Genomic DNA, 23,190 nt, shown 5'->3' with positions numbered 1-23,190 from the left:
GAGACAGTTGTGGGTAGGCTTTATTACTTGAATGTTGTTGTTTTTTTTAAACAGATCAAGTGAGTTTTCAGGAAACCTGTGAAGGAGAGGAAGTGCCCTTGGTACCCCTCAGCTGGAAGGCCATTGGTGAGACAAGCAGCACAAATTAAAGCGTGTAATAGGACAGCGTGGAATCAGGAGAGAACTTCAGTAGGACTGTAAGAGTAGGATGGAGAGTGGGAAGAGATGGAGGAGTAGAGAGACTTGAAAGCGGGGAGGAGAATATTCAACTTGATGGGGAAAGACAGCGGAAGCCAGGAAAGAGGTCAGAGAAAGATGTGGAAGAAGGTGTGGGTCTCACTCTCAAGCATCAATTAAATACATTCATATGTATAAAAATTAACATAAGTCATTTTAAAAAGTTAGGACAAAAAAGGAAGTGTCAATATTTAATTTAATTTATATTTTAATGTGTGGAAAAGTTAATACCATATTGGTACCACAGTTCTGACCACAGGTGAAAAGCCTGGGTAAATGGCTAAATACTCAGCATTTACAGAAAAATACTGTATCAATCACCACACAGTAACAGATAGACTGGGTGGAGAGACTGATTCTTAACTAGGGCATAATTATTTCTTGGTGCTTACCTCTTTATGACACTTCTCCACAATCTCATAATTGACATTGCCCCACACTGTCAAATGTTCTCGTTTGTACTGGCTCACCAACTCTGAAACCTGTGATCAGTAATCAAAAAGCAGAATCCTGACATTTATTCACCGATACCACCCATTTGAGATACGTTTATTCTACATCACTTGCAGAATTATTCATTGGGAGCGCAATATACTGCAATTTATTATAACAAAGAGTTCCTTCAGAAAAAGACAGCTCTTCATACTCTCTCCCACCACTTTAACACAGCCACTTCTAGGACGCGATGCAGCAGCTGTTCAGCACAGCATTTCAGGACAAGAGATAAAGAATACTGAGACATGGTGGTGTTAGTGGCTATAAATAGAGCCCCTTTTGGGAACCAGCATTCTGGTCACTTAGGACATGCAGGGGCACTGGGTGTAGTTAAAGTAGGAGGGAGTTAGGTAACGTGATTGGGTTTGAAAGGTTCATGGAGATCACTTGCACCTGTAGGGAGTCTGATAAGCTAAAGACTTAATTAGCTCATGAGCTAGATAGCTCAGAGATAAAAGCAAGCAGTATAAAAGGCTGAGCCAGGCAGCAGGAGGGAGGCCCCTTCTATCTGCTGCTACATTGTGTTGTATATGGAGCATAAGACAAGAAATAAGAAAGACTCTTGGTGAAGGTACCCTGGTGGAGCATGTATGCTGCTGAAAAACCAGGCGGGCTTTACCAGCCAGCCATATCAGGGGTTTCTCTCTTCTATTAAGTGCTAGCATACAGTACGCATGTTCATGTCAATTCCAATTAGGTGACTCCCAAGCTCCACCCCGGACATGGGGTCAGAGTTAAGGAACCGCTGATTGGAGCACCTCTCTACCGAATGCTACATCATCTCTGGTGTGCAGGTAATAGCATGAGAGGTGAATGTATGTACCGAGGACCACGTTGCTGCACTGCAAGTTTCATGTATCGGGACCTGGGCCAGGAACACCGCTGATGAGACCTGTGCCCTCATGGAATATGCCGTAAGTGCCAGGACTGGGACCTTCGCCAGCTCATAGCACGTGCGGATGCAGGACGTGATCCAGGAAGATATTTGAGATGAGACCAAGTGTCCTTTCATCTGGTCTGCTACCCCTACAAACAGCTGGTTCGACTTCTTGAACGGCTTAGTGTGCTTGATAGAGAATGCTAGTGCCCGTTGAACATCCAATGAATGTAACCTCTGCTCTCGACTACTGGCATGAGGCTTAGGATAGAAGACAGGTAGAAAAATGTCTTGGCTAGTATGGAAGTGTGACACTACCTTGGGAAGAAAAGCTGGGTGAGGCCCGAGTTGCACCTTATCCTTGTGGAAGACCGCATAGGGTGGATCGGAGGTAAGGACCTTTAGCTCTGACACCCTCCTAGCTGATGTGATGGTGACCGGGAAGGCTACCTTCCACAATAGAGAAGGGAGCAAGTCACTAACAGTTCAAAAGTGGACCCCATTAATTTGGAGAGGACCAGATTGAGGTCCCATGCCAGGACAGATTGCCTAGTCTGAGGATGTAGGCGTTCCAGACCCTTGAGGAAATGGCCTACCCTGAGGTTAGCAAATACGGATCTGCCAGATGCTCCCAGGTGGAAGGCTGAGATAGCAGCAAGATGTAACTTGATGGATGACGCTGCCAGTATGTGTTGTTTCAGGTACTGGAGGTACTCTAGAATGAGTGGTATAGACCCCTGTATATGTTGCTGGGCACACCAGCAAGTGAACCTTTTCCACTCAGGTAGATATGTGGCCCTAATAGATGGTTTCCTACTGCCAAGTAGGACCTCCCTTACTGGTTCTGACCACAGAAGCTCCATGGGGTTTAACCATGAAGCTTCCAGGTCGTGAGATGGAAGGACTGGAGGTCTGGGTGATGAAGGTGACCATGGTCCTGAGTGATCAGATCGGAGTGCAGTGGTAACTCGACTGGAGTGTCCACTGACAGTTCCAGGAACGTGATGTACCAGTGTTGTCGGGGTCACACTAGGGCCACCAGATTTACTTCCGCTCTGTCCCTGTGGACCTTGAGAAGTACTTGTGCACAAGAGGGATTGGGGGAAAGGCATACCACAGGCAGCCTCCCCATGGAAGCAGAAACGCATCCGTGATCGAGCCAGGACTGTGCTTCTGGAAGGAGCAGAACATTGGACACTTCCTGTTGCTCCTGGTGGCGAAAAGGTCAACCTGGGGAAACCCTCACCTTTGGAAGATGGAGTGTATGACGTCCGGACAGACGGACCACTCATGATTGCAGAACGATGTGCTGAGGTGGTCTGCTAGTTTGTTCTGAACTCCTGAGAGATAGTACGCCTCCAAGTGAATGGAGTGGGCTATGGACAACTCCCATAGCTGGAAGGCTTCTTGGCATAGGGGGAGGAACGGGCTCCACCCTGCTTGTTGATGTAAAACATGACAGTGGTGTTGTCAGTCATCACTGCCAAGCACTGAGCTCGTAGTCAGGCCTGAACAGTTTGGCATGATAACTGTACTGCCCTGAGTGCCTTGATATTGATATGAAGGGGGAGCTTGTCCTGTGACCATAGACCCTGTGTTTGGAGATCTTCCAAATGCACACTCCAACCCAGAGCTGACCCGTCCGTTACCAGGGACAAGGAGGGCTGGGGGATGTTGAATGGGACTCCTTCACACACTGTCTGAGGGTCGAGCCACCACTGGAGGGACTCGAGTACTTGCTCTGGTACCGTGACCACTGAGTCCAGGATGGCATGCCCCAAGCGATAGGCCGAATCGAGCCAGGCCTGGAGTGGCCTGAGCTTCAGTCTGGCATGGCGGACCACGTAAGCGCAGGCTGCCACGTGGCCAAGGAGACTCAGGCATCCTCTTGCTGTAGTGGTCGGGTACCGCCTGAGGTTTTGAATAATGTCTGTTATGGCTTGGAATCAGGTCTCTGGAAGGAATGCCCTTGCCTGTACCGAGTTCAGCACCTCCCCGATTAATTCTATTCTTTGGGTAGGTGATAAAGTTGACTTGTTCACATTGAGGAGGAGTCCCAGTCTCTTGAAAGTGGATCTGACTAATCAGACTTGAGACTCTACCTGCTCCCTGGAGCACCCCCATAGTAGGCAGTCGTCGAGGTAGGACAATACCTGCACCTGCCTCCTCCGGAGGAAGGCTGCTATGACTGACAAGCACTTGGTGAACACTCGGGGAACTGTTGACAGGCCGAAGGGGAGGACCATGAACTGAAAGTTTTTGGTCAACCACAAACTGTAGAAATCATCTGTGTGCGGATTGAATAGCTATGTGAAAGTACACATCTTTCACGTCGAGAGTGGCGTACCAGTTTCCTGGATCCAGAGAAGGGATAATTGTACTTAGGGAGACCAGGCAGAACTTCAACTTTATCATGAATTTGTTGAGTCCTTGCAGGTCTAGAATGGGTCTGAGACTCCCCCACCCCCTTGGCTTTGGGGATTAGGAAATAACAGGAATAGAATCCCTTGTGCCATAGCTCTTGAAGAACCTCCTCCACTGCCCCTGCTGTGAGGGGCGCCTGTGCCTACTAGAAAAGGAGTTGCGCGTGAAAAGGGTCCCTGAAGAGGGACGGGGTCTTGGGGTCCACAGCAGACTGTGGATGAAGGGCAGATTCCATGAGCAACTGCTTCAATCAGAAATCTCGCTCCTTTAGCTCTGGTTGGAAAGCCCTGCAGATCTTGCATCTTTCTGTCTGGTCCGCTTCCCTTAGACACTTCAGACACGAGTCGTGGGGTTCACTCATTGGCATAGGCTTGCTGCAGGTTCCGCACGGTTTAAACCCCGCTCTCAAACCTCACTATATTTACTAACAACCAAGACTAACTACAAATAAACTAGGCTAAACTAACTATATGAAAGAACGCTAAGGGAGGCACTTGCTAGGCAAGCGATCGCTGTTCCAACGACCATCACTGGTAGTAAGAAGAAACTGAGGAGGGGCTGGGTCAGCAGGGTCATATATTGAGCGCCATGAAGGCGCCACTCCAGGGGGCTCCACAGCCGACCCAATGTGAGCTGCTCAGGGATAACTTTCCAACGACTGTGCATGCGGCATGCACACCCCTAATTGGAATTGACATGAATAAGTTCTCAAAGAAGACCACCACCTTCTACTGAATCATCATTTCTACTTCCTGTAGTCTCTAATCCAAGTACAGATGAGATGTGACCTTTGCGCAATTTTATTCCAATGCAACTCAAGGTGCTAGTTTTGGCCAGCAGGTACTGTGTGGTGCACCTTTTTAATCAGCACATTGTTGTTCACTTTGATGTCAATGTTGACTGGAATATTTGGAAATGCCTCAAACACCTCCTTCAGGAGTGGAATGCGATTGTCTTCACCCTCACAGTGGCATTCTGGGAAAGCAAATGGAGTTGTGTCACTGCTGTGATTTGCCTCTCAATATTTTGCAGATAAAGCAAATCTATAGAGCACTCAACATTTTGATCAAGGACCTAAAAGAAAAATAGTTCTGAAAAGCCAGCATACTCCTTGTAATGAGAAAAAAACCCTGCAACTATCTAGAGGAATCAAAATCATTATCAAGACCAATCCTATGGTCCAGCATACAATGCAATAAGCTACCCTCAGATGCTCATACTTGGGGGAACAAAATAAACCCTCTTGGACCAGCATACTTGTATAGGAATCTGGAAAGCATATACACATTTAGTTCTAATTTTTAATCTAGATACGTGAACTCATCAGGTGGCAAATGGCAAATATAAAAATCCATCCCATGAAAATGGTGTAGCAGAGTTTTGTATCACAGGATGATGAGTTGAAGTGCTATTCTGCCCAGTAATGGTAAGAGACCATTTTAAATTTCACATTTAAGGTCACTGAATGAGAAACATTTTTATTAACTGGAACTAGAATGCATTTTTGTATTTTGCTGTCCAATTGTGTAGTAGCATGATAGTGACTATGACATCAGTTCTCATTGCTAGAATCAGTGTCTACTGATACCTACGTCTTACCTCTGGAAGCTGCTCCTCAAACTACCTATGTGCACGGGGATCGGGGAGACTTCCCCAACAGGGACCCTGTTCTTGTAGGAGGGGCAATGGGGAATCCCTTGCACTACAATGCTTTCTTTGATCCAAGATATTAAAAATTAAAATAGAACTCCCACCCTCCATTCTCCTCCTCTATCAAGAACGGTTTACATACAGTTCACACCAACCCTGCCATGATGCCAGAGTGTGGTTTGGATGACTCATCCTATCCCAAAAGCTACTATGAATTGGCTGTCAATTAGCTGTGGAAGCACATGAACTTCAACACATGGAATTCAAAACAACTTAGAACAAAAAATAATGATCATCATCATCATTTCAATGCCCACCCTGTTCAAATCCTAAGTTAATGGTCATGGCCAACGTACCCTCGACTTCCATCAGCTCCAACCTGCTAAATTTAATGGTTAACAGATAATGATAAACAGAGGGTGGGATTGATAGAAAGAAAAATAGATAGGCATCATCTAGTTAAGAAAGAGTATTCTCTTCTTAAACTATTTATTGGGGAAGCACTATCTAGTAGATGGAGAAGGGAACAGGAGCCAGGAAATCCAGGTTTCAGTCCCACAGATGCTATGTTACCTTGGACAAGTCAGTTGACCTTTGTACCCTTATTTCCTCATTTGGGAAATAGGATAATTGTGAAGCTTCACTTAGTGTTTTTGAAATGCTTTAAGATTCTCGATGGAAATTTTGAATAACCTTGGGTATATTTGAAACAATGTTGAGGACCATTAATACTAAATACAAGTACTAAGTCCTTCAATTTAGCCCATTTGATAAAGTCTTCAGAGGTTTTGAGGTGGGGGAATTACTCTTAATTTGATTTTGTCAACATGGTGAACATGATCTATTTAAGTAGCAGCCTGAGAATCAGCACCTTGTTTTCAGAAGAAATATGTTCACCATTTGATATGCTTTCCTCCTCTCACAGCTATATCAGTGCTTCTCTTAAATCCATTAACAGAGCAACTCACTCTCTCCATTCCTTCTGCTAAAAATGCATGTGTGTCAGCCAGCATATTGCAGAAGTCTCTACCAGAACAGTGTAGTAGATCCAAAAAGTCTCTTGAAGTCACAAGCAGATAACACACTAGCCAAATGCCATGAGTTGGAAAGAGAAAAACCATTTTTCTCCCTCCCCCTCTCCCATATCAGGGACCATGAATCAACAATCTTAAAAGAAATCACAGGGGAATTGGAAAGTGGATGTACCTATTGCATGCAAGTAACTGAACAGGAAAATCTCTCTTGCCGAGTAAACATCTTAAATTAAATCACTACCCACTGATGTGGAATATATCAATTTTTTTTTAATCAAGGCAGATGATTTAAACAAACAATCTTCCATTCCATTTGCCAGAATAAGAACTATGCTATTGTTAATTCATGGAAAAAATATTGTAAATGCTGTTGCAATTTAAAATGATAGGTTTAACTACAAAGAAACAAAAAGATTACCTTTCTGAAAGGTGACATCCAATTTGCAGAGATATGGTGGGAGTTCCTTAAAAAAACAAACAGAAAAAACTAAGATTAGCATAAATACACACAGTCATTGTTTTTCTTGAAACACATGGAACATAAATTTCAAGCCACAAATCATATAAACATTGATTATCTTGAAAAGATACTAACATTTTGTATATATTTATAAGGTCTCCTTGCCTCTGTATTAGAAATGGTTTTGTGAGTTGTTTGCACAATGACACAAAGCAGAATGAATATTCTAAGAGCTACCCTAGCAGCGACTGAATAAACCAAAGAATGACTTTGAAATTTTTATCTATGGGCTCATCTACATTACCCGCTGGATCGATGGGCAGCGATCAATCCAGCAGGGGTCAATTTATTGTGTCTAGTCTAGATGACGCGATAAATTGACCACCGAGCGCTCTCCCGTCAACTCCGGTACTCCACTGGCGCGAGAAGTGGAGTCGACGGGGGAGTGTCAGTCGTCGACTCAGCACAGTGAAGACACCGCGGTAAGTAGAGCTAAGTACATTGACTTCAGCTACATTATTCACGTAGCTGAAGTTGTGTAACTTAGATCGATTTCCCCCACCCCCCCAGTGTAGACCAGGCCTAAGACTTCAGTAATTCTATTAAAATGTTAGTGAAAAATTACAGTTCTCCAAGAGATGTGTTTTTAAAACAATGTGTGACAGCGTACCCCATAAGGCTTTATGGGGGTGTGTGCTTATAAATGTACGTATGACATAACTGGAATATGTTTTGTGCTGCCTGTGCCATGTAATATATCTCCATAAAGGTTATGGTCTACTATAGCTATTCATCCTATTTGTACATATATATCATTTTCTACTTGAGGTTAAGAATATGGGCTGTATGCTGGCTTGGTTTCTAAGTAAGCTTTGTGAGGCATTTGGTCAGCTTCTCTAGGAAGGAATTCACCAGGTTAAGTACCTGATCAGGAAACACTTGGGGAACACTGCATCTTGGAATGCTCCAATCCACATAAGAAGTCTTCCTGAAGACATGCAAGATACCATGTGAACAATGGCTTCGGCCTGTAAAGACTGAGTCATACAGGGACATGTGACTTGCCCAGGTGACTCCAAAACTCCATCTTGGAGCTGGAAATTTGCATAGGAGGGGGGTCTCCACCCACAAGAGAGTCTATTTAAGAGACCCCTCCATTTTGGTCTTCAGCTGGCTAAGGAAGGAGCCTCTCCACCCCCCTAAGATACTTGAAAGGAACTGGAACAAATGACAGTAACTACAGGGGGTGTGAGTGATTGCTGGCCCCAGGCTAAAAGAAGATTAGCCTGTAAAAGGAGCATTCTGGAACTGGTGAGGAACTTATCTATATTTAGTTTGATAAGACATAGATTTGCGCATTTTATTTTATTTTGCTTGGTGACTTACTTTGTTCTGTCTGTTACTACTTGGAACCACTTAAATCCTACTGTCTGTATTTAATAAAATCACTTTTTATTTAGTAATTTACTCAGTGTATGTATTAATACCTGGGGGAGCAAACAACTGTGCATATCTCTCTATCAGTGTTATAGAGGACGAACAATTTATGAGTTTACTCTGAATAAGCTTTATGCAGGGTAAAATGGATTTATCTGGGTTTAGACCCCATTGGGAGTTGGGCATCTGAGTGCTAAGGACAAGCATACTTCTGTGAGCTGTTTTCAGGTAAACTTGCAGCTTTGGGGCAAGTGATTCAGACCCTGGGTCTATGTTGGAGCAGACGGGAGTGTCTGGCTCAGCAAGACAGGGTGCTGGGGTCCTGAGCTGGCAGGGAAAACAGAAGCAGAGGTAGTCTTTGCACATCAGGTGGCAGCTCCCAAGGGGGTTTCTGTGATCCAACCCATCACACAATGGCTCAGTACTTAGGTATTGAAGGACACTCTACAAATGTAAGACACACACTTTGGAAATCACAAGTGCAGTGTCCTTTGCTTCCTTCCCTAGCCTAATGTCTTAGCAAAGCAATATATATCTGTCGTCTATTTTTTAACCATTAGGTGTGGTTTTTTTGGTTTGTTTGTTTGTTTTTTAATTTTCTTAAACTTACCGAGTACTTGAGGTCAGATATACTGACATCAACTCCAGTTGCTCTCTTCAGATTCTCGTCATGCGATACCACTACTTGTTCGTCTTTCGTCAGATGACAGTCTAGCTCCAACATATCTGTCCCCACATTAACTGCACTGCAGCAAGCCAGAAAGCAGTCTTGAACCACACGTACTTTGTGGGATGCACAAATAATTTATAAACACACAAACTTTTATCCAGTGAACTTGGTCCTGGTGAAACCAAGAGACTTTAAATTATTTACATTTATACCATCTGAAGCGGAGGAACAGCAAAGTTAACAACTTGCACAAGACCAGTGTCAAAATCAGTGTCAAAGCTGGGATTTGAACTTGGAAGCTCCTGACTCCCTGGCCTCTGTGCAGATCATGTATTTTTTCCCCTGTACTGTCTAAGCCTCAACACACAGTCTTGCTAATCTCTCTCAACCAAGAGGGACAAACTTTAAGGGCGACAGGGTACTTCACTCTCCATGGTCACAGTTTAGTAATTTTGGCATCTGACACTTTCTAGCCTCAGCATATTTACTGTTAGGAAAATTATAAATTTAAACTCTCTTTAATGAAAATTATTTGAACGGCATAGGATTTTCTTTTAAATTAAAGATTTTTTAAGTGTTAAAAAAATTTCTTTAAATGACATACAAGAGACAGCTAAAGAAATATTGAACATTTCAGTACTGTGATTCTTTTCTTTTTAAAAAGCTTGTCTGATTTAAGTTAGCAGGGACTGGATGGCTCAGGGGATTAGCAAAGGGAGATGCAGCCTTGCACCTTTTGGATACTGGTCCAAATGCAGCTCAGGTTAGTACTGAACAAAAGCTGTTACCATCTGAGAATTCCCAGGTGACCTATGAGATCACCAAACTCTACAATCAAATTACTAGTGCACTGGGGCCCACACCACAAAAACCAATTCCATAACTGGCACATCTGATAGTCTCATCTGAGAGGCAAAGGACTAAACAAACCCAGGAGATTAAATTCCCTCTGTATTCTTAGAGTGGGTGCCTGGAGGAAAGGGTTGATGGACATTTTGTTTGTGAAGGAAAAGGTGAAAGAATGAAGAAGACTGATGAGTATTAATTAAAAAAATAAAACATAAAAGTTAAGTGAGTTGAACTTAAAACTGTAAACATAAACAGATGTATCATTCACATAAACTGAAAAAATCCAGAATTAGATTTGAGAGTCTAATTTCTACATGTAAAATCAATTAGAGCAGATTGGTCAGGAATAATTTGCAATATATTATTAAAAAGCAACAGAGGGTCCTGTGGCACCTTTAAGACTAACAGGTATAAATATAAATATACCTGCCTCTGGAAATTTCCATTACTTGCATCTGAAGAAGTGAGGTTCTTACCCACGAAAGCTTATGCTCCCAATACTTCTGTTAGTCTTAAAGGTGCCACATGACCCTCTATTGCTTTTTACAGATTCAGACTAACACGGCTACCCCTCTGATACTTGACAATATATTAAGGTTTATAAATTAAGCTTCTGAAACCAGTTTGTAAAAACTGTCAATCACTGACTTTTAAAGCTGTAAATATCACTTCCTTGGAAGATATGACCTCATTTTACCACCATCAACAAGTAGTCAAATGTTAAATAGTGAGAAGTACACACATTATGTAATGCCTCTTCAAGGATCTAAAATTACTAGGAATTTGGACACAGTAAGGACTCTAATCTGTCTGTTTCTTGCTTTGTGAGTGAGGGCTTGTCTACACTGGCAATTAAGAGCGCTGCAACTTTCTCACTCAGGGATGTGAAAAAAAACACCCCTCTAAGCGCAGCAAGTTGCAGCGCTGTAAAGCGCCAGTGTAAACAGTGCCCCAGCACTGGGAGCCGAGCCCCACTCCGAGCGCTGGGAGCTACACCTCTCGTTGAGGTGGTTTTTTTAGTGCGCTGGGAGAAAGTAAAAAATATTACTTTTTTAATAAAGATAAATGAGGTCAATAAAGTAAGCATTCAAACCTCCTAGCTAAGCATTCTCCACCTCATTAAATAATTGAAAACAATCTCTATCAAAAATCCAGGTTTAGATTTTCAGAGCAGTGCAGACAACTTTGCCACATATCTTCCATTCTATTATCTAGATTATCATAACCCTAGTATCAAAACTTCTATGAACTCTCAATACAGTGCAGGTAAGTCAGAGAAGTATTCTTTATAAAAAAACTGCTGGATATAAATTAAAAATATTAAACAAACTGGGCTCCAGTCTCCAATGAAAATTGAATTCTCCATCTATCAACATAAAAGAGACCCAAGAGGTTAAGTTACACCAGACAGTTAAGAAATACAAGCCAAAGTTTGAAAGCCTTTCAGTTAAAACAGAATATTTTTCTTAGCTGTTTGACAATGAATCTTAAAACATTTACCAGTGTGGCTTGATTTCAGCATTTTTAGCTGGATCCAATGTTCATTCAAGTTAATGGGAGACTTTTCATTGATTTCAATCTGACCTTTTATGATTTAAGCATTTATATATGCAACACTACAAACAAACATTGTAGCATATTGCCATAAGACTACTTAACATGATTTCTGACCTAAGTGTTATGATGATCAAGAACCAGGAATGTGTCAAATTAAAACCTGTCTGCTATTAGCTATCATTCAGTCCCAATAATTAAGTGCAAGAAGAGAAGAAAATACAATATCAAGAATACTCTAATATTCAGCCTGGTTTCGGCTGACTGGGTCTCTGGAAAAAAACAGCATTTCTAGCTATATTATAGGACAGTGGCCAAGTTCATGAATGACAGTCCAGTATCATTTATTACCATTAAATATCCAAACTTGTTATCAAATGATAGTATTGCTTAAAAACACAGAGCTATTGCTGAATGGAAGCCGGAAAACAACAGCTCCTATTGTCAATGATCCTAAGTGTTTGCCAGCCTGTAACTAGTAACTACTGCTAGAAGGTTTCTCTTCTTACTACTTAGTGGTTTCAGCTGGAAATGGGAGGCTGCTCTACAGCACAGTCAGAACTTCTCAAACTCACATTGCCCTAAAAAAGACAAGACATTCCCTCGACGCAAAAATACAAAGTATTCTAGTATTGCTGGACAACCACTTCAGTACCTGAGATGTCAAACGGACTCATTCACCACCTAATGATAAAACCCCGACCAAGCAAGAGTTTTTTAGGTTTAGGGATAAACTCACAAAAATACAGCTGTTTGTTTTCATAAAGCCCCAACTTGTTCCAAGTAGTGAAAGATATCAGAACAGAAGGCCTAACCTAAAGATGCATTCCCATTTGGCAGTGCCTGTAGTTCATAAACTCCAGACTGACAAAGTTCTCTTTTATTTTCTGAAGCCCAGCGAACTCTAATGAACTCTCTCACATCAACAATATAGCTTTCGAAGAAGAAACTATAACCCAGTGAAAAGACGTCTCAATCTCTTGATAGCTTCTTTATCTGACTCCTGCCAAGATCCCAGAGACATGGTACTAAGGTGCATTTTGTATTCTAGATGCACCTAAGATTTCTATTGTGATTCTTATAGCACCTTGCATGCAAGGCCCCAACATAATTTTAAAGATTTCTTTTAAATCACGCTGTGTTTAGAAATAATTTTAAACCTAAAATCTGTGTGTGTGTGTGTGTTTATTTATATATATGTTGGGCACTTTAAATTACAAATAAGAAAAATGTGGTCCTTGGTCTGAAGAGCTTACAATGTAACTGATATTAACTGTAAATCTGACAGGGATAGATAGTAATGAATACAAAAAATACCTCAAAGTACTATTTTACTCTTACTATATTCCTTAGGGCAGGAACCATGACCCTGTACACCTCTGAGCATTGTAGGAACTTAAAATAGTAAAATCAAGTTATCCAGGTAAGAATTATGCAACACACATTACTGATATATAAATACACTAAAATGCAGATGAGAAAACATGCAAAATTTTGCCCCAGCTAGTTATATTTAAATTAAGAAAACTTTATCTAAAGTTTTAACACAAATCATCAAAATGACAGATTTAAGACAATATACTACATAGATTTTAAGAGAATTGGTAACAGGTTGCTTTGAGGAGCATGTGTTAACAGAGTTGAAGAAAAAAAGGGAGGTAGTTTTAAAAACAAACACCCACCCACTATACTAAGCTGCCATGGAGATTAGAAGCCCCGTGGTGCTTTTCAATAGTGCTGTTTGGTTAGGAACACTGGCAGTGCTGCATACTCTGGAAGAAAATGTACTAACTGTAATGAGGCTGTTAAATACAAATAAAGTTAAAAAAAGACATTTCTGCCTCTCTACTCTTAGGTGACTGAGAGGAATGTTGGATTTGTTTCTTTCTGGAATATTGCTGAGAACTTTGTTGTAAGGGCTTTGGAGCTGTGCTCTAGCTTCACTCCAGCTCCAGGCAAAAACCTGCAGCTCCACTGCTCCGAAGCTGCTCCGCGCTCCAGCTCCAGGCTCCGCTCCAAAGCCCTGGTAATTCACCATTTTCAAAGGCTGCAGTTTGAGGGGCTTTAGAAAAGACTTCCCAATATCAACTCAGTTTAAAACCCATAGGTAAGAGACTTTCATACAAGCCAGGTACATAGAAGGTATGAAAAAAAACATAATATGCACTTCTAATGAACCTTCCATCAATTATCTCAAAGCAGTCTGCTGACATTAACTTAAGTCTCAACACTGTTGTGAAGAAGGGATTATCATCCCTTTTTACAATGAGGAAACTGAGGTAAAGCAAAAGGAGTGACTTGCCCCAGGTTTCCACACCATGGAATTGAACACAGAACCCAAGTCTCCTGAATACCAATCCCGGGTCTTCATTAGCATATGGATTGTGCGTTGTTATTTGAAAGACACTAGTGTCTATATCTCACTAGTAACAGCAAATGATAAAAGTTACAGAAAGCAACTGTGTAAAGATACTGTATGGTGAATAAGTTAAAGGGTGTAGTTACAAGAGGAAGAGAGAGAAGAGTTTTAAGAAGAGATTTGAAAATAAATGGAAGTCTTAAAATAAGAGACCTAATCCAAAAAGAGAGAGAGAGACTCAGTTCCAGGAATGCTTTTCACATAGACATGCATGCAGAACTTTACTAACTTGCTGTGTTTAATTTTTGAAGCCAAGGGGAAAAAAACACCAGGTTTGACATTTCCTCTTTCATCCATACACTATTCATTTCAATACAGAAGTCACCAGACAATGCCATGAGTAGAATCCCCTAGCCCACTTTGGTCTCCTCCCTTTGCCCTCTGCAGTAAATCTCTTCAAGAGACATCTGTGCAACACATGAGCAATGCAAAAAGCTTTGTAATTTATTGAAAGAACACAATGAATCTCCGTATGGCGGCCCACGTGCAGTGCCAAGAACTGACACCAGGCTACTCTGATTTTCAAATACATTGAGGTCAGTACTAACTGCCATCTTCATAACACAAGTCTCATTCAGCTAAATATGTAGCTTTTCAAAGGCAGTATTAAAGAAACATGCAGTATGTTTCCATAGTTCGAGCAGGGAGATAGTAATCATTTCTCCTGGGTTCTGTTCCCAACGGCCACTGACTTAACATATGTTCATGGGGAAGTCACAACATCTGTGCCTCTGTTTCCCCATCTGTAAATGAGGATGATATTTACTGTGTGTAAAGCACCTGCATGACAGATGTTAGTTACAGAAATGTAAAGTATTACTACAGAAATTGAATACTGTATCTTAAACAGCTGCTATGTGCCAAATACAATTCTTTAATGTCTCATATATAGACGAAATTATTAAATGAGACTATTTTAGATATTTGTTCCTTTTGTACTTACTGGCGAAAAGCTGCCATTGTGTTTTCCAGGTTCTCTCCAGCACCTGTGAAAACATCAAGAACAAATTTAATAAAAGATATTTTTACTATACCCTGAGGAAAAACATATCAGTGAACATAAATAATTCAATGGGTAAAAATGTCAATATTATGGGGGAATGTGGTCTGGAGGAATGAGCCAGGAATCCTGAATTCTAATCCTACCTGACACTGACTCATTGTATCATCTTAGGCAAGTCACGTCACCTCTTTGTGCCTCAGCTTTTCAATCTGTAAAATGAGGCTAATACTTATAGAAGTGTTTTAAGTCTTAGTGTTAGTATAGCACTTTGAACACAGAAAGCACTGAAATTCTTATTGAGTATTATATAAATTAGAGACTCAGACTTTCCCCAAAGGGCCATACTGGGAACTTGCCAGAGGTCCCCACATAACTGGCATAAAGTAGAGCAGACTACTCCATATACAGAGTACAGAATACAGATGTGTGGTCCACAAAGACTACTACTCCCAAGACATAGTGCCCTGAACCTGTATCTCTATATAAAAAAAAAGGCAATTGAAGGCTGTTTTGTAGAACTCCCTAGACAGCATTTTATCCTCATCACAAACAAGACATTTAGAATACCACATACTTCAGACTATTTTTCAAATTGCATTAAAATGCAACGTCAATAGCACAGATGAAATGAAATAGACACTTAATTATCTAGAATAAGACACTAACCACAAAACAAGCCTGCTTCAGACAAGAGAACTTTGACTGGTATCAGTCAAGAATAATGAATCCTGTACGACTTCTTGACAAATTCTGCAGATTAACTGAAACATTGCTAAACTTATTGAACATGCTAACACAAAGCCCAGCGGTAGGATTTAAGATGAACCTAAGGCCCTTTCAAATGAGGGAAGTATGTGCTGTAGAGAAGATAATTTCAGCTTCCAGACAGAGATGGCGCAAAGTGCATCCTTTAGAAACTGAGTTGAACAAACATCATCATCCCAAGAAATGGCAGGCCAATAGCGTAACACCCCACTACTGGAGAATTTTGTCTCAAGTATCTTCATTCATGAGAATGAATCCCATGATATAGCAGTAAAAACACACAGGAGATCTATTTCAGGGACAGCGGGAGAGGGTGAGAATGAACACCGTGAAAGAAAGAGTGGACTGACCATGCTCTTGAAGCCTACTCTTCCTAACAACACAGCCCAGCCAGTGTTCAAAATACTCCTCTTCACTACTATAGCTTCCACTAGGGACATTAAAAACTTTGCTCTAAATCTGTTCCATGTTTATATTGCATGGGGAAGACACAAAAAAACAGAATATGGCTTCAGAATGAGAAATCAAGACTTACTTATTTTTGTGGACAAATTTCAGCAACAACTCCACATCAGAGGTTCGCAAACTGCAGTCAGCAAAGTATTTGGTGGTCCACAGACCTGTTTGACTACATAGTCCTGGACTCTGAATTACCAGAGTAAAGTTACTGTAGAATTATGACAAATTTAATTCTACCTGCCAAAAATTTATATCTGATAAAAAGTTGGAATTATTAAAAAATAGAAGCCTGTATCTTTACATTTAGGATACTTCCTGAATCAATTTGAGTAAAACAAATAGAAGCCTAATTAGCATAAAAAAGGATTTTTTGCCAAGATAGAGAGGCCTGGCATGGGGGTAGTGAAAAGGATATTAGTTTCAGTTGGGATAAGGACAGATATACAAACCTATTTTACTCTGAGCCAAGAGTAAGCTAAAAAGAGATTTGCAAGATTAAGATGACCCTTCCCTAATGTTGAACAAGCCTTTGAAATTAGCCTAGCATGTAGATACACTTGTTTTTGAACAAGGATCATAATCCATAAAATACTAAAAAAACCTGGAAACATACAAGAGCTACAGTATCTGGAAGCACTGTCTGTTGGAGAAGGCACTGATGCAAATATCTGCTACCTCTTCGCTGTGACAAAGGGATGGAGGGGCGGAGAGAGACTTGATAAAGAATATGGTACAAATTGATAATGAGACCTGGTCTACAAAGCTGTAATGGTTTAACTAGAGATCATATTTTATTCTGATTTAATGAAACCCATACAACTGTGTGTGTGGATACTCCTATCAATTTAAACGTATGTACGTTTAGCGTGGTAAATTTACAGATGCAAGTTAAACTGAAATACTTTTAAACTGATGTAAGACTCCAGATACAAAAACTGCATGACACCAATTTAAGTTAACTGGTGCAGCTTCTGTGTTTAGACAAGGCCCCACTCATTTCCACTAGTGCACAGAATTTAACTGCAGAGGTCACTGACTGTGGGACCCTCAGACTGACAGGTTGAATGGCAACAAGTGTACTATGGTTAGACTGACAACATGAGACACTGATGGCATGATACAAACTGATTATTTTTTTATTTCATTTCCTAACTGTGTCTCTAGCTGTTCTGAAAAACCTCCAGGGATGGGTATTCCACCTCTCTTTGAAGGCTATTCCAGTGTGTAACTAAACTTAGAGTTGGAAAATTTCTCCTAATACCTAATCTAAATATAAAGATAAAGCCAATTATGTCTTTTCCTACCTTCAGTGGACAGGGAGAACAACTGATTATAGTCCTCTTTAAAACAGCCCTTAACATATTTGAAGACTGTTGTTAGGTTCCCCATCAGTCTTCTTTTCTCAAGACTATAACATGCCCAGGTTTTTAACCTTTCCTCACAGGGCAGGTTTTCTAAACCTTTTATATCAGTTGTTCAAAAACTTCACCCCTTATTTTGTTTTGATATTTACACAGAGCTAATTCAAGAGATGTAAATGAAATTCAGGCTCAGAAGAAGTAATAAAAGGAGATTTGGAGTCTAAGGCCTTGCCTACATTCAAAGTTGCACCAGTTTAATTTAAATGTATGATTTTAAACTGATTTAGTTATACTACAGCAAGATTGTGTGTGGACACATTTAATTTAATTGAAACATGGCTTATATCAATGTAGCTTAACTCAATTCCTTAGATAAGGCAAAGCCACACAGGGCCTTAGTGATGAGGACAAGAATCTTAAACTATCTTAAACTTTGACTTCGCTGTAGTAACACAGTCCATAAGCCTAAAACGTAAAGAGAAAACAAAAGCAAAAATCAAGTTAATCTTCAGTAGCAGCATGGAAGTCCACAAGTCAGGCTTTAATTGATGGGTGTGGCCAGCCACATGGTACAGGTAGTGGTGAGACAAATAGATTGGCAGCAGACAATCATGCTTGTGGGTGCTTTTGGGGAGCAGAAAGTACAGAAAGTTGGTTGAAGATTGCAAAGGCAGTGGAGCCAACACAGAACCCAACAGCCAAAGGATGTAGCTGAGCTAGAACTGGAGTTTTATTGCCTGGCCTGCTGCTAGCCAGATTCCTAGCATAGGGATTACCACCAGCTGGTTATGCAGTGAGAAAAGAGAATATTACAATAGTCTGAATGGGATGAAACAAACCCATTAGCAATGAATTAAATCAGCAAGAAAAATGGGAGTTGCACTCTGGCAACACATCTGAAGTGACCAGGGATTTTCCACAGCAGAAACAGGAGTCGGATGTCAGCTGAGGAGATGATTCCTCCTAAAGTTTCAAGCATGGGAGAAGGCTACACAGAAAAGTCATGATGGATAGAAAATTACAACTGTTGACTAGATTCTCCTGGTATTATCTATTTTGTTTGAATTTCATTTTAAAACACATTTATACGCCAAGCCTTATAATATGGTTAGCAAGCAAGACAAAGGTACTCAAAGGCCAAAGTAAAGGACATGGTGCAAGAATTTATACAGCAGAAGGAAGATTAAAAAATGTGTGCATCTCATGAATGTAAGAATGAAATTTAAGACCACGCTGACAGGTTATATTACCCAGTGCAAGCATGTACAGTTTAATGAGAAGAAAGCCCTGTGTGACATCTAGGACACACAGTTACCAAGTGCTCTGCACCAGTAGTTCTCAGAAAAAATAAGTTTAATCACTGACTCCAGCCACTAATATCTCAGACAAAAATCACTGTTTAAAAAAAATAAATAAATAAAAAAGTTACCTTTACCAGAGTCAATAGAAATTTAACCCTGAAAAAAATATTTGTCCTACAGTCTTTCAACTAAAGGATTCATCTCACTCATTAACTAATATGGGTAATTGTTCAAGTACTCATTTAACCATTTTGTTTCTCAATATTACATAAGAAATTAAAGATTAATGATAAATTACACAGCTAATACCACGAAAAATGTTTAAAATGTACCTGCTGTATTTTTATGTTCCTTATCAGATCAACAATTTTCTCGTGGGCTAAGTGCCCAATCTCAGAAATATAAAAGGCTACAGTTAATGATTGAGACAAAACTTTCTGAATTTGTAGGGAGGAAATCTGGGAGAGTACCAGAGGATTAATTAAGTCCTTTCTATAGAATTACCATGTCATCTTTCAGATTCCAGGGAGGATAAAAATCAATGATTAAAAACAAAAACAAAAAAAACACTTTTATTTAAAATCAGATTTTTTTTTGGATAAAATGCTTTGAGGAAAAAACCTATCTAAAGATAGTTTTAATTAAAACTATGTTATAGCTCAAAGATATCTTATAAAGGAATAGGGATCATAAATTCTAATTCTACAATATATTCATGTAACATTTAAGAAAAGTTTTGTAAATGAGTTCCAATAGTTCATGGATTAGGGACCCAATCTTATGGGGTTCCAGGGTCTTCTGTATGTATTATTTAGGTTAATCTTTCTATCTACCCAATGGGGCTCAGTCTAGAAAATACCATCAGAGATGCTTAGTTTTGCAGTTCTCAAACTGTGGATTTGTGTCTCCAGAGGTAACATGCTTGTTAACAGCAAAATTTTTTTTAAATACATACATACATAAATAAATAAATATATAGAGGTGAGAAATAACAGACCTCAACCCTATTGTCCCTCTGAAAATTTGTGTATCCAGAGTCAATCCCTTACCTCTCTCTAAAAGTATAGTGTGTACCTTCTAAAAACGAAACCTACATCTATCTCTGAGTTGTGAAGAATATGTATTAAGGTTATAGCAACCAAAAAGAATACACTTTTATGTAGAAATCCATTATTAAATCAAGTCTTCCTGACTAGTGATTTAAATCAAATCCACCCTGTCAAATTCCCTGTAAATGTCTGTTGTAATGTTTTGAAAAAGGAGCCCTAGTTCTGCAACACAATTTTCATGAACTAACTTGTGACAGAGGAACTGAAACAAGAAAATTAACTGCTGCAATGAATCATCTTCCTTCCTTTGAAATGCAAAGGCTGGGTTTACTACACGTACTCTGACATATTATGTGTTTAGGTACCTCTCCATAATGATGTACTGCTTACTTACTTGGTATGTCAGCTATAAAGCCAAAGGTCCAAACAAATGCAAAGACCTCCTTCCCTGCCATACTTGGCACTGAGCCAAAGTGGCCACATCTAGAGATTTTCATTTCACATTCTACTTCAGAGAACATCAATGTAGGGCAGACGAGAGCCATGAACAGAGCCCATGGATGAGTTAGAAGATGACAGAATTCTACAAAAACATATATGAAACAAGAAGGCTCTCCTCCCTCTACTTCGTACATATAATCGATTCGGTACAAACCCCCAATGACCACAAGAAAATATAGTTCATTATCAATTTAAAACGTAACAAAGTGGATGCCTATTTGCAATGAGTGTGACTGGTAAGCAATGGGCTTACAACTCAATGGGCTGCAACTCAATCTGCACAGCCTGCATGGATGCTAGCATGGAATATCAGGGCTCAGTTACTGATCTTTCAGATTTACCATTTCAAAATTTAGACCAATGGAAGATTATCTACAAATAATGGATGAGGACTTCTATGCAGGTGCTGTAAACTGAGATAGAACGGTTAGAGTTTGATCAGCCATCTCCGTACAGAGAAACTCAGACAGGTTAAGAGATATCTTGATTTCTGAATTTCATAGTGGTAACACAGTAAGGGCCTGACAATATATCCAAAGCAGTAGATTGAAGAAGTTTTATTTAGCAAACACTATGTTATATATACATCCAACTCACTTCTCACAGTATTGGTCTTACATGGTGAACTAGCTGTTTCAGTATCCTAAGGTTACTACTACTGCCCCAGTTGTACTACACAACATATACACACACTATCCTTCATTTGGGTAAAGGTTGTTTACATAGAAGTGCCTAACAGATAACCATCCTATTGAATAAGAATTATCTTTTAAAGCTGCTGACTGGCGCAACTATGGAGGAGGTAAATCAATAGGCTGGTTATATGCTAACTAACATACCCTAGAAAACAGTAGGAGCAAAGTTACTTAGGTCAATTACTAATCAGAAATGTAGATTTGGTAAAAAAATAGGTTTTAGGAAATGTTTCCATTATTTTAATAGAACCCAGAAGTCTGACTCCCAACGCCCTGCTCTCCCCACTAGATCACACTTTTCACAAAGAAGAAAAACATATAGCAAATCTGGGCCGGGTTTGAGTTTCGGGTAGAAACCACCAAAATGTGGATTCCACGCAAAGCCAGGTGGCTCCATATGAGATTTGCTTGGAGTTGGAGAATTTGTTCAACCCTGAAACCAAGGACAATTAGGCGGTGGGGCGGGGATAAAAATGGGGTGCTGGGGAGAAGATTTGGAGGGGGAGGGGGGAAGAGAGAGACCCAGTGCGAATGGAAATCGCTGGGTTGCACGCAGCCAGACACACACAGCTGGCTATCAGCTGCCTAGCAGAGCCAACCCGCCCCAGGAAACAGGCAGATCGGCGTGCCCCAAACACAGCGCGTCAGCCTAGGGGATTACAAGCCCTTTGCGGCACAGCCCGGCTAGGGGCTGACCCCCACTCCCACAAGAACAAGGACCGGGCCGTGGGGAGAGGGGTCTGAGGGGAGTCCCCCACCATCGGGCCGGGGAGGAATGGGGGAAAGCCGGGCAGGGGGGTAATCCCCCGCCCCCCCAACCCTTGAGGCGAGAGGTGACCCCGGCCCCCCCATGGTTACGGCGGGAAACGACCCAGCCCCCGCAGGAGCCGCGCGGGCCCCGAGCCCCCGGCCCCGGGTCTCACCGCCGCGGTGGGAGATGTGCCGGCAGCGGAAGCGCTGCCGCTTGGGCCGGTGCAGCAGTCCCGGGCATTTGAGCAGCAGCGCCGAGGTGAGGAGGTAGCCGCCCAGCGTAGAGACCAGATACAGGGCGACGCCGGCCATCCTGCCCGCTCCCACCGAGCCGGCCGGCCTGCGGCAGCCGCGCAAAGACCCGCCCCGCCCCGCGCAGCCGCAGCCACTCCCCCCCGTCAACCCGGGAGAGGGAATGGAGAGCGCAGGCGCGCAGCCGCACGCGCGAGAAGGGGGCTCGGCCCTCCCTTGAGGGGAAACTGACCCACTTCTAACACTTGGGGGCTCATAGAATCATAGAACTGGAAGGGAGCGCGAGAGATCATCTAGTCCAGTCCCCTGCACTCAAGGACTCACCCCCCCTTCTAGCCCCCATTGAGGGGAATTGACCCCCCTTCTTGCCCCCAGGGGACTCAGCCCCCCACTGCAAGGGGGGAGTGAACCCCTTCGCCCTGCCCTATACACCAGGGAGTGGGGGTTAATCCCCCTTTCCAGGCTCTCACCTTCCCTGACGTCATTCCCTGCCCCACACAGAGGAGGGAAATTAACCTCAAAACCCTTCCCCCCATCCCAGGAGATGGATTAATCACCTCCCCACAGATTGCACCCTGCTGTTGCACACATGGGGTTAACCCCCCCCCCAGCCTCTATCTTCCCTGAGAGGGCTCTTCCCCCAAGGAGGACTCATTCACTTCATTTCCTCCCTTCATCAGAGTATTTAGACCTCTTTCTTTCCCCATACCAAGATTAAACCCTGTCACACAGCACAGGGGAACTTTATGCTATGGAAGGAATTCCCCTTCCCATCCCTCATAGATGAGGGACTTGCCCCCATTTCACCTCAGCAGGGGGTGCTCCTCTAGGCTTCCTCCCCCCAACCTTTGAGGGGAACCTCAAACCCTCTCCTGCTTTCTCCAGTGGTTTAGGCAGAGCATATCTTTGAATCACCTCTTTCCCTCACCCAGCATACAAGCATTTGTG

General features: G+C 41.7%; 1 protein-coding gene across 1 annotated transcript in view; it reads right to left on the bottom strand.

The window, feature by feature from the left end:
* The window catches only part of GDPD1 (glycerophosphodiester phosphodiesterase domain containing 1), a 31,715-nt gene extending 9,349 nt beyond the window's left edge, over positions 1–22,366 (bottom strand). The window contains exons 1-6 of the mRNA XM_034752431.1: positions 22,164–22,366; positions 15,050–15,092; positions 9,225–9,360; positions 7,136–7,181; positions 4,890–5,008; positions 630–719 (exon numbers count right to left, since the gene is read on the bottom strand). Coding sequence (XP_034608322.1) covers positions 630–719; positions 4,890–5,008; positions 7,136–7,181; positions 9,225–9,360; positions 15,050–15,092; positions 22,164–22,302 — 573 coding nt within the window. The 5' untranslated portion in view covers positions 22,303–22,366. The remainder of the gene's footprint in view (positions 1–629; positions 720–4,889; positions 5,009–7,135; positions 7,182–9,224; positions 9,361–15,049; positions 15,093–22,163) is intronic.
* Between the last annotated feature and the right edge of the window lie 824 nt (positions 22,367–23,190).

This window comes from Trachemys scripta, chromosome 18 (genome assembly GCF_013100865.1).
Source record: "Trachemys scripta elegans isolate TJP31775 chromosome 18, CAS_Tse_1.0, whole genome shotgun sequence".
In the NCBI taxonomy this organism is placed as follows: domain Eukaryota; kingdom Metazoa; phylum Chordata; order Testudines; family Emydidae; genus Trachemys; species Trachemys scripta.
This window is presented reverse-complemented; position numbering and strand designations above follow the sequence as displayed.